Raw genomic sequence first — 12,762 nt, 5'->3', positions numbered from 1 at the left:
ACCACGCTCAGTCTGTGGCGTGCCTCCTCTGTGGGCCCCACGGTGCAGAAGATCTGGGTAATTTCATACTGTGGAAAAAGAGCTTTGTGGTGTCATGTGACACTGAGCGACTGTCATAGGAATGAACAGGCCCCGCCCCCAATGCTGTATCCAGGTCTCTGATAGACCGCCATGTTAACATGTAGGGATAAACATGTTCACAGCCCGTCTGGTCTCTGTAGCTCATTTCAGCTTTCATGACGACTGTACGGGGCTGAACTGTTACGTAACTCAGCTGTTTATATGTTTTATTAAGGTTTAAAGTTGCACATAATTCAGGGCGGGGCCTCTTTAAGTTACAGGCCTCCAGCGAGGCATCGTCACAGTCTGTGAGTCACATCCACCCCTCGCTCCTCCAGAGCTCCACCCTCTCGTCCAAATTTAGTCACTTCTTTTTCCCAAATGAAGATGGTGACGGGTGAAACGTTGAACTTGAGGCTTCAGAACACGTCTGAGTAGCTTCATTGTTATTTTACACGGTTCATGGTTTTCACAAACCGAAACAAACAAACTGAAACCTACACTGAACATTTACTACACAGCTTCTCTGCTGATTTCTCCTCTGGTCTGATCACCAACAGTCTGATCTGAACGCAGCACCGTCTCTCTTTGTGTCAGTGAACCACACACACACACACACACACACACACACACTACACATGAGGCGCTGCACTACTCTTATCACTGAACGATAGGCTTCCAAAACTTCCTGAAAGTGACAGTCCAAGAAATGTTTTCACACCAGACAAACCAAGCAGTGGTTCAGTTTGATCCGCACTGAAACTTCCTCTTTTCGTTGGATCGAGGGTTCAGCTGTTTGCTCTGCGCCGTGGTCGGCAGGAAGCTTCACACCTGTAGCTTTGGTTCAGATTAACCTGAAAAGTCTTTAAAGACAGAAGAGGAAGATGAGAAGGGGCCTTCAGTGTCCAAGCATTTTGTAAAAAACTTTCTTTGTCCTTCTAATTTTTAATGTGGACTCTTCCCATGTGACCCCTCCCCTCTGACCCCGCCCCTCTCACTGTGACCCCTCCCCCCTGACCCGCCCCTCTCACTGTGACCCCTCCCCTCTGACCCGCCCCTCTCATTGTGACCCCTCCCCTCTGACCCCACCCCTCTCACTGTGACCCCACCCATTTGACCCCACCCCTCTCACTGTGACCCCGCCCCTGCAGGAGTTTGTGGAGAGCAGCCGGCGGTTGGAGCGGGCGGTGGAACGTGGGCGGAGCCGGGTGAAGGAGGCGGTATCAGAGGGAGCAGAGATGAAGCCTATGGTGAGTGACAGCGGAGGGGGCGTGGCCAGGCAGAAGAGCTCATCGGTGGGAGTGGGCCTGGACGGAGGTGGGGGGGAGTGGGAGGACCTTCAGGAGTTCCAGGTGTACTACCTGCTGGTCGGGGTGCTGGTGGACTGGGTGCTAACGGAGCAGAGCGACTTCGTCCTCTGTCTCAGCGAGGACGTCGTCCTCTTCCTCTGCGTCTACCTGCCCACCTCCACCCTCTTCCTGTTTGTCAGCCTACTGCACACGCCAAGCCCCGCCCCCTCCACACCTAGCAAGAAATCAGCCGCCGTCACCGCCGCAAGCTAACACACGTGCTAACAGACACGTGCTAACTGGTGCATGCTAACTGACACAAGCTAACAGACAAATGCTAACATACACACGCTGTCCTGAGCATGCTGATTGGACGAACACTGATGCATGTTAACCTGACTCATTCCCTTCATCATCATCATCATCATCATCATCACAGCTGCTTCTTCCTCATCATCAGGGACCAAACTCCTCACTGACTTTATGTTTATTTGTAATTTATTTTTTACTTTTGTATCTTTATATTTTTAAAGGTTTTTTTGTATTTAAAGGTTTTTGTTTGTTTGTTTGTTTGTTTTGCAGCTGTTTGTGTTTATTCAGTTTGGCCTTATTACCTCACCGTGGTGCTTTCAAGGACTCAGCAGATAATCAGATAACTCAGAGATGAAGCTTCAGGTTTGTGTTTACATGAACATTATGTTTCTGATTGTGGTCATTACACTAAAGTGACAGGCGGAGCTCTTGCTGCTGTAAAGGAAGACTTACACCCAGGCCACACTGCCTGCGTGAACAGTGCGTGACGGCTTACACACAGACAGCATGGCCACTGCAACCCAGTCTCTCTCCAAAGTCATCAGAAACCAGTGTTTGGTCAGTATCTTCTGGCATCAGACACTGACCAAAAAAAAAAGCCGCCCTTTCACATTAGCATGATACACAGCTGGTCGCTGTTATAGTTTAACAGCACTTGACGGCATCAGGGGAATACACGGTGTGTGTGTGTCGGCTAAACGCAACCACATGTGTGTGTTGTTGAAGGAAAAAAACGTCAGTTGGCTGTGTTGTAGCGATGTAGTGCTTTTATTTTGAAAGAGACTGTATCAAACTGTACATTTCCTGTGAAAACAGAAGTGTATTTTGAAAACAGACAATGCATGTAACAGGCTGAAGTTGACATGGCGTCCCAGAACGTCAACAACCAACACACCCAGGGTACCTTGGACGTCATGTGGACGTGGAAAGTCCATGACCAAACGTGGACATGTGACGAGGTCACAGTGAGGATGAGTTGTTGCTACAGAGCTACATGTTGCTATGATTACTCTGTTTCCACAATTAAAAGCCGTTACTCCACTCAGTTATTGAGCCATGCAGGCAACTGCGTCATCAACAGCACATTCATGACAATATTTCAAAATAAAAAGCCTCTTGTTGAGAAATGAAGGGACTCTGTCCACAGAAACTTTGTCAGAGGACTTTTATTTTGAAATGTAAACAGGAAATGTTGAGTTAGAAAATATTTATGACACTGAAACTGTAGTGAAAAGGTAATGTCATACATATAATTATCAAAAGACCATGTTGACCGTCTAGTTTTGCTGACACCACGCACATCACAAGGAAGAAACAGGCGACACTGTTCCACACCTGAGTAGCGCTGCTCACGCAGGCAGTGTGGCTGCTCTAACCTGTTCACAGGGGCGCCTAAAAGAAAATACAAGAGGTTTTGAAACACACATGTGCTCCTTACACGGCGACCTCGCTCAACTGCTGCGACTCACGCACTTGTGGTGTTCACACAGACAGTGCTGCAGCAGAAACATTTTCGTACAGTTTCTTCCAAAACTGTCGTGAAGGTGGTGTAATGTCACTGTGTTTATCAAAACACAATTTTTATCGTCTTTATCGTTTTATGTTTTTGCTGAACTGTGCGCGTCACACGGTAAAATAGGCAAGAGTCCAGATCTCTAAATGTTTGGCAGTTGAGCAGCAGCTGAGCCACACCTGAGCAGCGCTGCTCACGCAGGCGGTGTGGCCCGGGCGTAAGAGACAAAATCTAGTGCTATAAAAGTCGTCCAGGACCTGGATATAACGTTGTGTATTTGAAGGTGTCTGCTGGGTCCGAGCTTCCTGCACATGTCCAGTTGTGTCAACTGGTTTCTGCTCTGCTCCCTCACCACCTGATTCCCATGATGCTTCACTCTCACCTCCATCCCCCTCCTGACCCCGTCACTGCCTCCATCCTGTCTGTTTGATCATCATGAAGAACATTAAAGTTTTAACTGTGTGGCCTCGTTTCCTGTTTCAGGCTCCGGGGACGAGTTCAGCTTGACCAAAATCAGCCAATGGGACTTCTTAAAAAGAAAAGAGACATTCCAAATGTTTATTTTTACCAACGTGTAACATGTTTACTATGGTTTCACTCCAGGGAAAACAATATTTTAATAAGAAACTGTAAAAACGTAACAATGTAATGAAGCACTTTATATTGAAGCGCTGCAGATTTTAAACCGGCTGATGCATTTTTTCGTAGTGATGTCCTTTTTTATAAAACGACAGCATCTCGTCTCTGAACTCATCGCTCACTCTTCAGTTCACAACACTTTTACAGCCAAGCAACTTTTTCTTTTTTATAACTGGTTTTGTTGCGGAGACACGACCTGGACTCCATGTTGGATCAGGAACGCTGTGATGTCATCAGAGGGGCGGAGTCTCTGGACAGGTGGGACCTCTGATTGGTGGATGACTGGTGTCAGAGGACGGGGGGGTCAAAGGTCAGCTGATCAGGTTTGATCTGACGGGACGCACTGCGAGCAGGTCGATCAGTACATGTGATTTATTTGTGATGAACAACTAAATATCCATCAGATCAGACTCGAACTGACCAGAGACAGTTTGACATTCAGTGTCAGTCACTGGTTCAGAAACACCACTGCAGAAACACACACTTGAAATCTTAAACCAGTAAAACATCCATGTGATGACTGTTAGTCACGTGTCGCCAACGCACGTCTTTTATATAAATGTTCAGCAGCAGGTTGTTTTTATGACCTCACAGTCGTCTGCTGTCCGTCTGAATGATGACATTTATCCAGTTAGTAAATTTAGTATTTTTACAGACAGCACTGTTTAAAAAGAGCAGAGATCTCCTCTTCTTTATGCTGCCTACATTACCCATGATACACCTTTCCCTCTGACTATGAGCAGCCAATCCAGCCGCAGCAGTTACAGATATTTGATATTCGTAATCAGAGTTAATGAATCTTTTGACAAAACAGCAAACCTCCTTGTTTATGCTGTCAAGTGCTTTCTGATTGGATGTTCCCAATTTACGCATTAAAAGTTCTGGATGTAACTTTCACAGAATTCTCAATATTAGTGACGCCTCTCTTTGAGGCCATTCGGTGAACTGCAGTCAGCATCCTGTTGCTGGTGCTTTGATGCTCGTACTCCGTAACCACGAGCTAGCACCTGGTCATCAACCAAAACATCAGTCTGTTTCCATGACGACAGAGGAAACAGATTTATATAAATCCCTGTAAACATGTCAGTGTGAGTGAAATGGTCCTGCAGTGAATGTGTCACAGTGGGACTAACACACCCAGGTCATGTGACTCCTGCATGTATACAGTCAGTCAGACCCAAACTGGCCGAGGCGCTCTGAGCATGCTCCACAGTTTCCGCCCCGGGCTTTGACCCGGAAGTCCAATAGCATTAAATGTGTAAGAGAAGAAGAAGCTGGTAACAACATGGAGAAATCTACATCCAGAGTTGTGACTTTTTGGACGGACCAAATGTACAGAGCTGTAAAGTTGTCCACCATGGTAGCAGTTAGCTGCTAGCTAACCGTAGCTAACTTGTTTGTCCATTGTTTGGTCTGTGACGTAATAGGTCAAGAGGAAAAAGGTCCAATACTAACAAGCTGTTAGAAGCAGCCGAGGAAGTCGGGGAAGGTCTCGGTTTTTAAGTTACACAACAAGCTGCTGAACATGTTGGAAGTAGAATGATTAATAAAAGTAAAACATTTCCAGCAGAACCTTTAAATTCATTTCCAGCTCAGATGTTTCTGGTGACTGTTGAACCAGTTAAGTGAAGCTCGTTACTGAGAGCTCATTGGAGGATTTATGACCTGCTGTTAGTTCTGGTCCTGGTCTGATGGTAAAACATTGATGTGGCTGTAAAGCAGAGTCGTCGTCATAGAAACAAAATGTGATTGTCACTGGAACAGGATTCTGATTGGCTGTTGATGGCTGATGACGGTCAGTTCAGGTTGTGGTGACATGTTGCTCACAGTGTGACGCCATGTTTCAGACTCCACGTCTCTGCAGACTGCTACGACCTGTAAGGTGAGGGTCATGTCACCAATGGGATAGGCAACGTAGCATTAATGCTAATCTGCTAGCATGTTTCCTGTAGCTGGCGGTACAAGCTGTTAGATCATGTTTTAGTTTCTGTCTGGAAACACGAAGTTAATCGGTGACGTCGAGGCTGTGTCCTCTTCATGAGCTGATATTTCTGCAGACAGATGACATTTCAGTGTAACATCTCTGATAAAAGAAAAACTGTCGGTCAGTAGTTGTTTTTTATCCTGTAAGCAGCTCTGTGGCATTAACATCTGTCTGTCTTTGTTTCAGACTGAAACATCTCAACATCTATGAGACTGAATCACAATAACTTCTTATTAGAAACCTGCATCACGTACAGTAAATGAAACACCGTCAAGCAAACGCTGCCTCTAACACTTCGTTTTTAGCCACTTAGAAAAGGCCCACTAAAACCAGTCTGTCAGTTTATTTGTATATATGAAATGTTATACCTCTTAACCTTGCAGCCAGACGGCCTTTTCTGACAGGGAACTGAAGCGGTTTTATCAAAGCCACCAGACTCCATCGATAACTAGAATTACTGCCTCCATGAACCCGTCATGTTGCAGGTAGAGTCTCCATCCATGTCAGTGAAAACATGGATGCTTCACACACAGAAGATCTATACAATCAGCACAGTTTCAAGATTAGAGTCACCAATTCAGTATCTGACCAAATGTCTAATCAGGTCATCATTGACTCAAGTCGAACGTTTGTGCCAAAGTTTAAGACAGTCCCTCAAGGCGATCTTGAGACACTGTGTTCATGAGAATGAGACAGATGGATGATCGGACGGACAACCTGAAAACATAATGTCTCCAGACATGGCTGTCGCCGATGGGGAGGCATAAAATCAGTCAATTGCGAAGACGGTCTACAGAGATCAGTTAGTGTGTAACATACAGTGGTGAAATAAATATATCGTACACTTAAACTGATATTAATGTGTTGAGGTGTCTAAAATACATTTCACTATGGCTCCGTCCACAGCAGGACGTTGTTTCTGTGCGGGTAGATTTGATCTACTGAAGACGCCAGCAAAGCAACACAGTTCATAAAGAAACCACAGCAGAGACGTCAGATAGTCAGATCACCATGTTTAGCTATATCTATCTATACTATATCTTTAAATGTTACAGTGACACCGTGTCCTAACAGGATGTGAACGCCAAAGTATCAGATGCTCTCTGTCCACACTGGATCTGCTAAATATTGAACTCTGTCACATCATGTGAACAAATAACTTACCGATCAGCTGTGGTCTCAGAGCACGTATGTCCTTATTATTCATACTCACAACAAGACTATCACAGGTAACTCCCAGACTGAATCATACCTCCATCTCCACTTTGTAAAACAAGCTAGCCGTTAGCATCCCACACAGTTTGTACCAGAAATATTTATCTTCCTGTTGATCTCCCTCCAGCCAGCTGCCACCTTATTTAGGTTTTTGTAGTAAAATCATCTTGGAGGTAACTCCTCATTAAACCTCATAAATCAGCCGCTCCTCGTCCACTGTGGCGCTTTTTAACATGAGTGACAGAACAGAAATAGAAACAACCTGTCTGACAAAAGTTCAGCTCAAAACAGCGCTCTCCATCTCTTTGCCCCCGGGCAGTTTGGACAGTCCAATAAAAAACAATGTAATCAAACTGATTTAGTCGCTGACGTTCACTCGTGTCATTTCCAGGTCGGACGTCGTGTTACGGCTGAAAATGACAACAGAAATAAACAAGTTTGCAGAGTTCAGATTTTTTTTCCACAATCCAGATAAGTTTTCTACCCAGAAGTGTTCGGACGACGTCGCAGTGATTCGGTCTTTTAGACGAACTGTGATGAAATGTTCATTGTTCACGTTCCTCTCAGGATGAAGCGTAATAACTGGCGCCATCATCAGGACATTTTAACGTGTCCTTTGGTCTATGACCAAACACCCACAGAACTAACGACATTCACATCAGCCTCAGCTGGACTCTGTGTTTACTGATAATCAGCTAATGTTAGCCTGCTAACATGCTAAGCTAAGATGGTGAACATGGTAAATGTTAGCATGTTTAGCATTTAGCTCACTGAGTATCATGTCATGTTTACAGGAGAGGTTTCTAGTTTGCAACATTTAAAATTTTGCTGAGTCCACGATTGGTCAGAACGAAACAGGCTGAAGAGTCACGTGACTCTCACGCTGAAAGGTCGTAGCGGTTTGTTGAGTCTCACCGTAGTGGGCGGGGCTGAAATGTTTTGTTGTGATGTGGAGTTTGTAGAGGGCGTCAGCGTCCCGTCAGCTGATCTGTGATGACGATGTTTGACAGTCAGATTGTTGTCGTCTCCACACACCGTCACCTGGATCCGACTTCCTGTCCCAGAGTTGGATCTCCTCTTCACCATCAAGTCAAAGCGTCATCCCATCACAATCCAGAGAAGAAGTGTGTGGGTGGAGCTTCCTGGGGAGGTGACGGCTGAGTTCAGACAGTCAGCAATAAAACAAACTGCATCATGTGACCACAACAACAACAACAGCAACAACAACAACAAGTCTTCCTGCTTCTGTTTGTTCAGCATGTTCCAGGTTTAAAGCTTGATGTCGAACACGTCGTCTGAGACAGGAAGTCGCCTTTCTGAGGTTCAGTGTTCGACATCAGTTATTGTCCAACTGTCCAACACAAGGCAACAGATTGGGCAACGAGTCAACGTCACAGTCTGTGAAAAAGCAGCTGAACGCTCAGAGAAAATGCGGTAAACAGGGAACACCATCAGAAAGGCGGAAGGTTGATCTGTTGCCCGTCCTGGTTGCCCAACATGTTGCCTTGTTGCCCTGCAGGTTGAATCCAAACGTCCAGACCTTCAGGCTGAACCATGGCACACTTAACCCAATATGAGTCACTTGTTTCCATGGTGATTTACTTAAGTTCTCAACTCTTTCTTTGGTTGAACCAAAACAGATCTGCAGATTAAAACAAACAGTCTGGAGATGTAATAAAACTCAGAGCTCAGTGTGAGCGGCTGCTTCTTCGTTCTGCACTTTAGATTTAAAGATCCCCTGAATGTGAGTGAATGTGTCTGTCGTTGTTCCAACCCACTTTAGATGAAATATGAAAGCGGACTGCCAGATGACGAGGCCTGATGATTGACAGCCAGCTTACTGCTCGTCACCGTATTTGAAAGAGACTGCAGTTACCTAGCTAGTGCACCCCTGGATGTACCCACACAAATTTGCCTTTCCTAGGATAGCGAAGACATGACCGTCCCTACTCTCCCTCTCATTGGCTAGTACTCGTTGCATTCGTTGGTTGGATAGGTCAGGTTTAGGTTTGGGTCTGTTTCCACAAATAGGTCACCTACCGTAGTTTAGCACATAGCGATATGGATAGCTAAATGGAAATATTGTTGGATTTCAACCAGCTCTGCATCGTCACAGTTTGTGCAGGCAAAAGTCAAGCTGACCTCCACTGGAAAATGAGCTGTGGGCACTCGGCTGCACGGCATGGGAGGGAAGCCAAACACCCGTAGCTCCACTGCTGTTCAGCAGACCTCTGCTGGTGGATTAGCAGGGAGCTCCCTGTGCTCACAGCATCAGAGGAAGCCAAACAACGTTCATCTGCGCACACAGAGCTGGTTGAAAATCTGCAATGTTTCCTTTTAACAGCTGTAACAACTCAGATTAATCCAACAAATTTAAGTGCAAACAGACAAACAGAGGGGAGGCATACACTTGTAAACAAGACACAGAAACCCGTTATACACTTCCTCTTCAAGGAGGGAATCTTGTGCCATTATGCCGCCTCGCTGTTCTGTATAAAAGGCACAATCACAGAATGGTCTATGACCAAACACCCACAGACTCTGTCTCCACAGAATGGGGAGACAGAGTTGTCTCACCTTTTAGCCACCAGCAGAGGTAATAACAGCGTCGAATCATTGTACGAATAAAAGGGACAACCAACAGGACAGGTGAGACGTTTTGACGACGCGTTATGTGTGTGATCTCAAATTTGAAAAGCAGCTGTTGGCAGTTAGCAGCTAACTCAAAGAAGAACAGCAGCTGTTAGCAGTTAGCAGCTAACTCAAACAATGAGGTCCAGGAGCTTCTTACCCTAATAAAGAGCTGCTGACGCGTATGTTATATGTCACACTAGAGACTGACGCTGTTGTGTTACATGTCATGCCTCTTTGGATTCTGTGATGTCATCATGCTGTCTGACATCACACACTGGAGCCACATGATGTTGCCGTCGTTTGGTTCTGGGTAAAAATACAAAGCAGGCGTAAAGAAGGGACTTTGCGGCGGCTCTATAGCGCCGTCTCTGTGTGAAAAGGGTCAGAGATAGATAACGGAGGCAGAGGGGATGAGGGGACATCAAAACCAACATCCTGTCTGTAAGGACAGAGATGAGAGAGCACAGAGCTCATCAGTGTTTTTTGTTTAAAGCTGCTGATGAGCTCAAGCGGTGCCGTTTCACAGGGCGCCCAGTGAGCTGCAGCGATCATCACGGCTGGATGTCTGGCGGTCACTTTTGTCATGTGTCAGGGGGCGTGGTTTCATCCAGTGCGTTGGAAATGGACTGACGCAACTGAAACTGACCTGAATGATGTCATCATCAGGTTCGTGTTCCAATCAGCTGTTTAAATTATTCACACTTTGTTTCTGATTCATCAGCTAAACACTACAGCACCCATGAGCCTCAGCAGCTGATGCTATGGAGAAGCATCGCCCAGTGGTGTCTGAATAAACGTGATGCAGCGCCTCCACTCAGTCACTCACAGTCCTGCAGCTGAAAGATCTCAGCTCACGACAGGAACATGTCTGTAACTGTGAATACGATCACTCAGCCGTTGATCGGAGCAGCTCTCAGGGTGGACGTTTGGATTCAGCCTCAGACTGATGTGACGGAGTCTAAAGTTCAAACATCGACCTGCTGACGTGTTTCTGTAGAACGCTGCTGAGCGTTGTTCTGTGTGCAGTTTTAAAGTTTGTTTCCTGAGACGGGCAGCTGATGTGTTTGACGGTTTTCAGGCTGCGACTGTTCCCATCATCACCTCCTGTCAGCCAAACACCTCCTTCGCTCCAACAGACAAACCGGTCAGAGTTTCAGCAGCGCCGAGACAAACTGAAGAGCCGCTCCTCTGAACACCTGCTCAGAGGAGGTTTTAGACTAAAACGATATCTCTTCGTGTGGTTTCCTTCTGTGCAGAAACTCGTGACCTCACCGAGATTTAGCTTTGACATATTAAGAGCATGTATGTTTTAACCCTGTGGATGCAGTGAGTCAGTGGTCACGGGACGTGATGCTCCGAGCATGTTAACTAATTGCACTAAAGATGGAGTTCCTTCAACACTGACGTCAGTTTAAAGTAGCTGTAAAGTATTTTAGATGAACAGTGTCGTAGCTCAGATATTAACACATTTATTCATGTTCAGACGTCCCGAAAAAAAAAAAAAACAACTTTAGGAGCAATCGATAGAAATTTAAAATCCTGCTTCATTTATTCACAATGTTTAGTTTGGATCACGTGACCGCTGTCGCCGGGCAGATTAATCTGTTGACTGCAGGAACTGAAGAGTTTCATTCCAGCTGGATTTAATCCGGTTCTGAGCTGGATCCTAACGCTGACGGACGTGGACCAACTTCAGGTTTTATAAAGTTTAACTGTAAAAACATTGACATCTAAAACGACTCATCGTCTCATTTCGGAGATTATTCAGTGTGCAGGGTGAAGAGGAATCAGTCTGATAATAATCACGTTTCTGGGTGATTAACGTTTGAAATATTTGTCATATTTTTGTTATCACTCAAATTTAATTGTGTTAATTTATCCATGATCGGTGAGTTCAGAACTTTGACACAAGCAGTGAAGAGTAAACTGTGAGAATGAGACTGGAGGTTATTGATCGTCTGATTAATCGTTATTGATTATTATTGAATTAAATCCAGCCCGTTGGAATGAAACCTTTAGGCTCCTCCGTCACCTGCCAACCAATAATCTGCTTCATTCACCAAATCCAACCAATCAGCTCGGAGAGGAGAAGCTCCACCTGCTGCAGGTGTCAACAGGTGGGATGTGGGTGAGGGCCGCTCCAATCAGATCATCTGTTCTGATTATTGATCCAACATCATCTTAATCACCTGATCCCTTAGCAATTGTTGATTAGATCAGACAAGATCAATGATCTGTGATCAGATGGTCACTCACCTGGTGAAGGTGTGTAGAGGAGATGACATCACCACTGATGTCATCAGTGTGCCTGTCTGTGGTTGGTTGTTTCTGACGAGAAGCTGATTCAGAGTCAGTTCTGCTTCTCGTTAGTTTACATTGATCAGGTTGTTAAATATCGACAGTGTCGACTGGAACATCCCAAACTGTGGAGAACGTGTCCTTAATAATCTGCCTTCAGTCTGCGGGTTTTTTTATTTTATTCAGTTTTTTTTGGGGGGGGGGGGGGGGGGGAGCCTGCTGATGTTGTTCTTTTGTCAAGAACATAGAAGAACTTAGGAGCTTGGGAACATAGAACAGTGGGGACATAACTAGGGACATAGGACACAGGGAACACAGGTCTGACCCATATGTTCCAGCCTCCTCTCGCCATGATCAGACGAATTTTGATTTGATTTCTTCTCAGATGAAGGTTGGACGTTGGAGAGCAGCTGATGGAGAACGTGTTGCATGTCCATGTTTTTATGCTCTCTATCACAGCGCGTCATCTTCGTACGGTGTGAATAATCTGCTGTTAGATTCACTAAAACTCTGATAGACGCCTCCATTTTGTTTCCGATGTGACTCGTAGTCTCACTGAGGGACGGCGACATAGCAAAAAGAACAAGTTAAGACTTTAGGCTGACACATGAGTTTAACTGTCAGGTGTAACACTAGTGTTTAGCTTTTCTCTGCAGTAAGAAGTTGTTTGTAACATTGAAGAACTTTTTTCTTTTCTTCTGGGTTGACTTTTTTATATTTATCATTTCTTATGTATATTTGTTTTTTAAGAAAAATAATAAAATGGAAAATTTGAATCAGTGCTCAATGTTTTCTCTTTACTTCTTTGCAGCATGTCA

At 45.2% G+C, this 12,762-nt stretch overlaps 1 protein-coding gene across 3 annotated transcripts in view; it reads left to right on the top strand.

Annotated features, from left to right (window-relative positions):
- The window catches only part of slc44a1b (solute carrier family 44 member 1b), a 29,723-nt gene extending 17,577 nt beyond the window's left edge, over window positions 1–12,146 (top strand). For 2 of the 3 annotated variants that reach the window (XM_049586674.1, XM_049586675.1), the window contains exons 15-16: window positions 1,212–1,310; window positions 3,658–12,146. In XM_049586674.1, the coding sequence (XP_049442631.1) occupies window positions 1,212–1,310; window positions 3,658–3,681 (123 nt within the window). In that variant the 3' untranslated portion in view covers window positions 3,682–12,146. Of the gene's footprint in view, window positions 1–1,211 lie in introns of all 3 variants that reach the window. The other variant, XM_049586673.1, reaches the window with a different exon arrangement.
- The last annotated feature ends 616 nt before the right edge of the window (window positions 12,147–12,762 follow it).

The sequence above is a fragment of the Epinephelus fuscoguttatus genome, linkage group LG9, assembly GCF_011397635.1.
Source record: "Epinephelus fuscoguttatus linkage group LG9, E.fuscoguttatus.final_Chr_v1".
Lineage (NCBI taxonomy): Eukaryota > Metazoa > Chordata > Actinopteri > Perciformes > Serranidae > Epinephelus > Epinephelus fuscoguttatus.
This window is presented reverse-complemented; position numbering and strand designations above follow the sequence as displayed.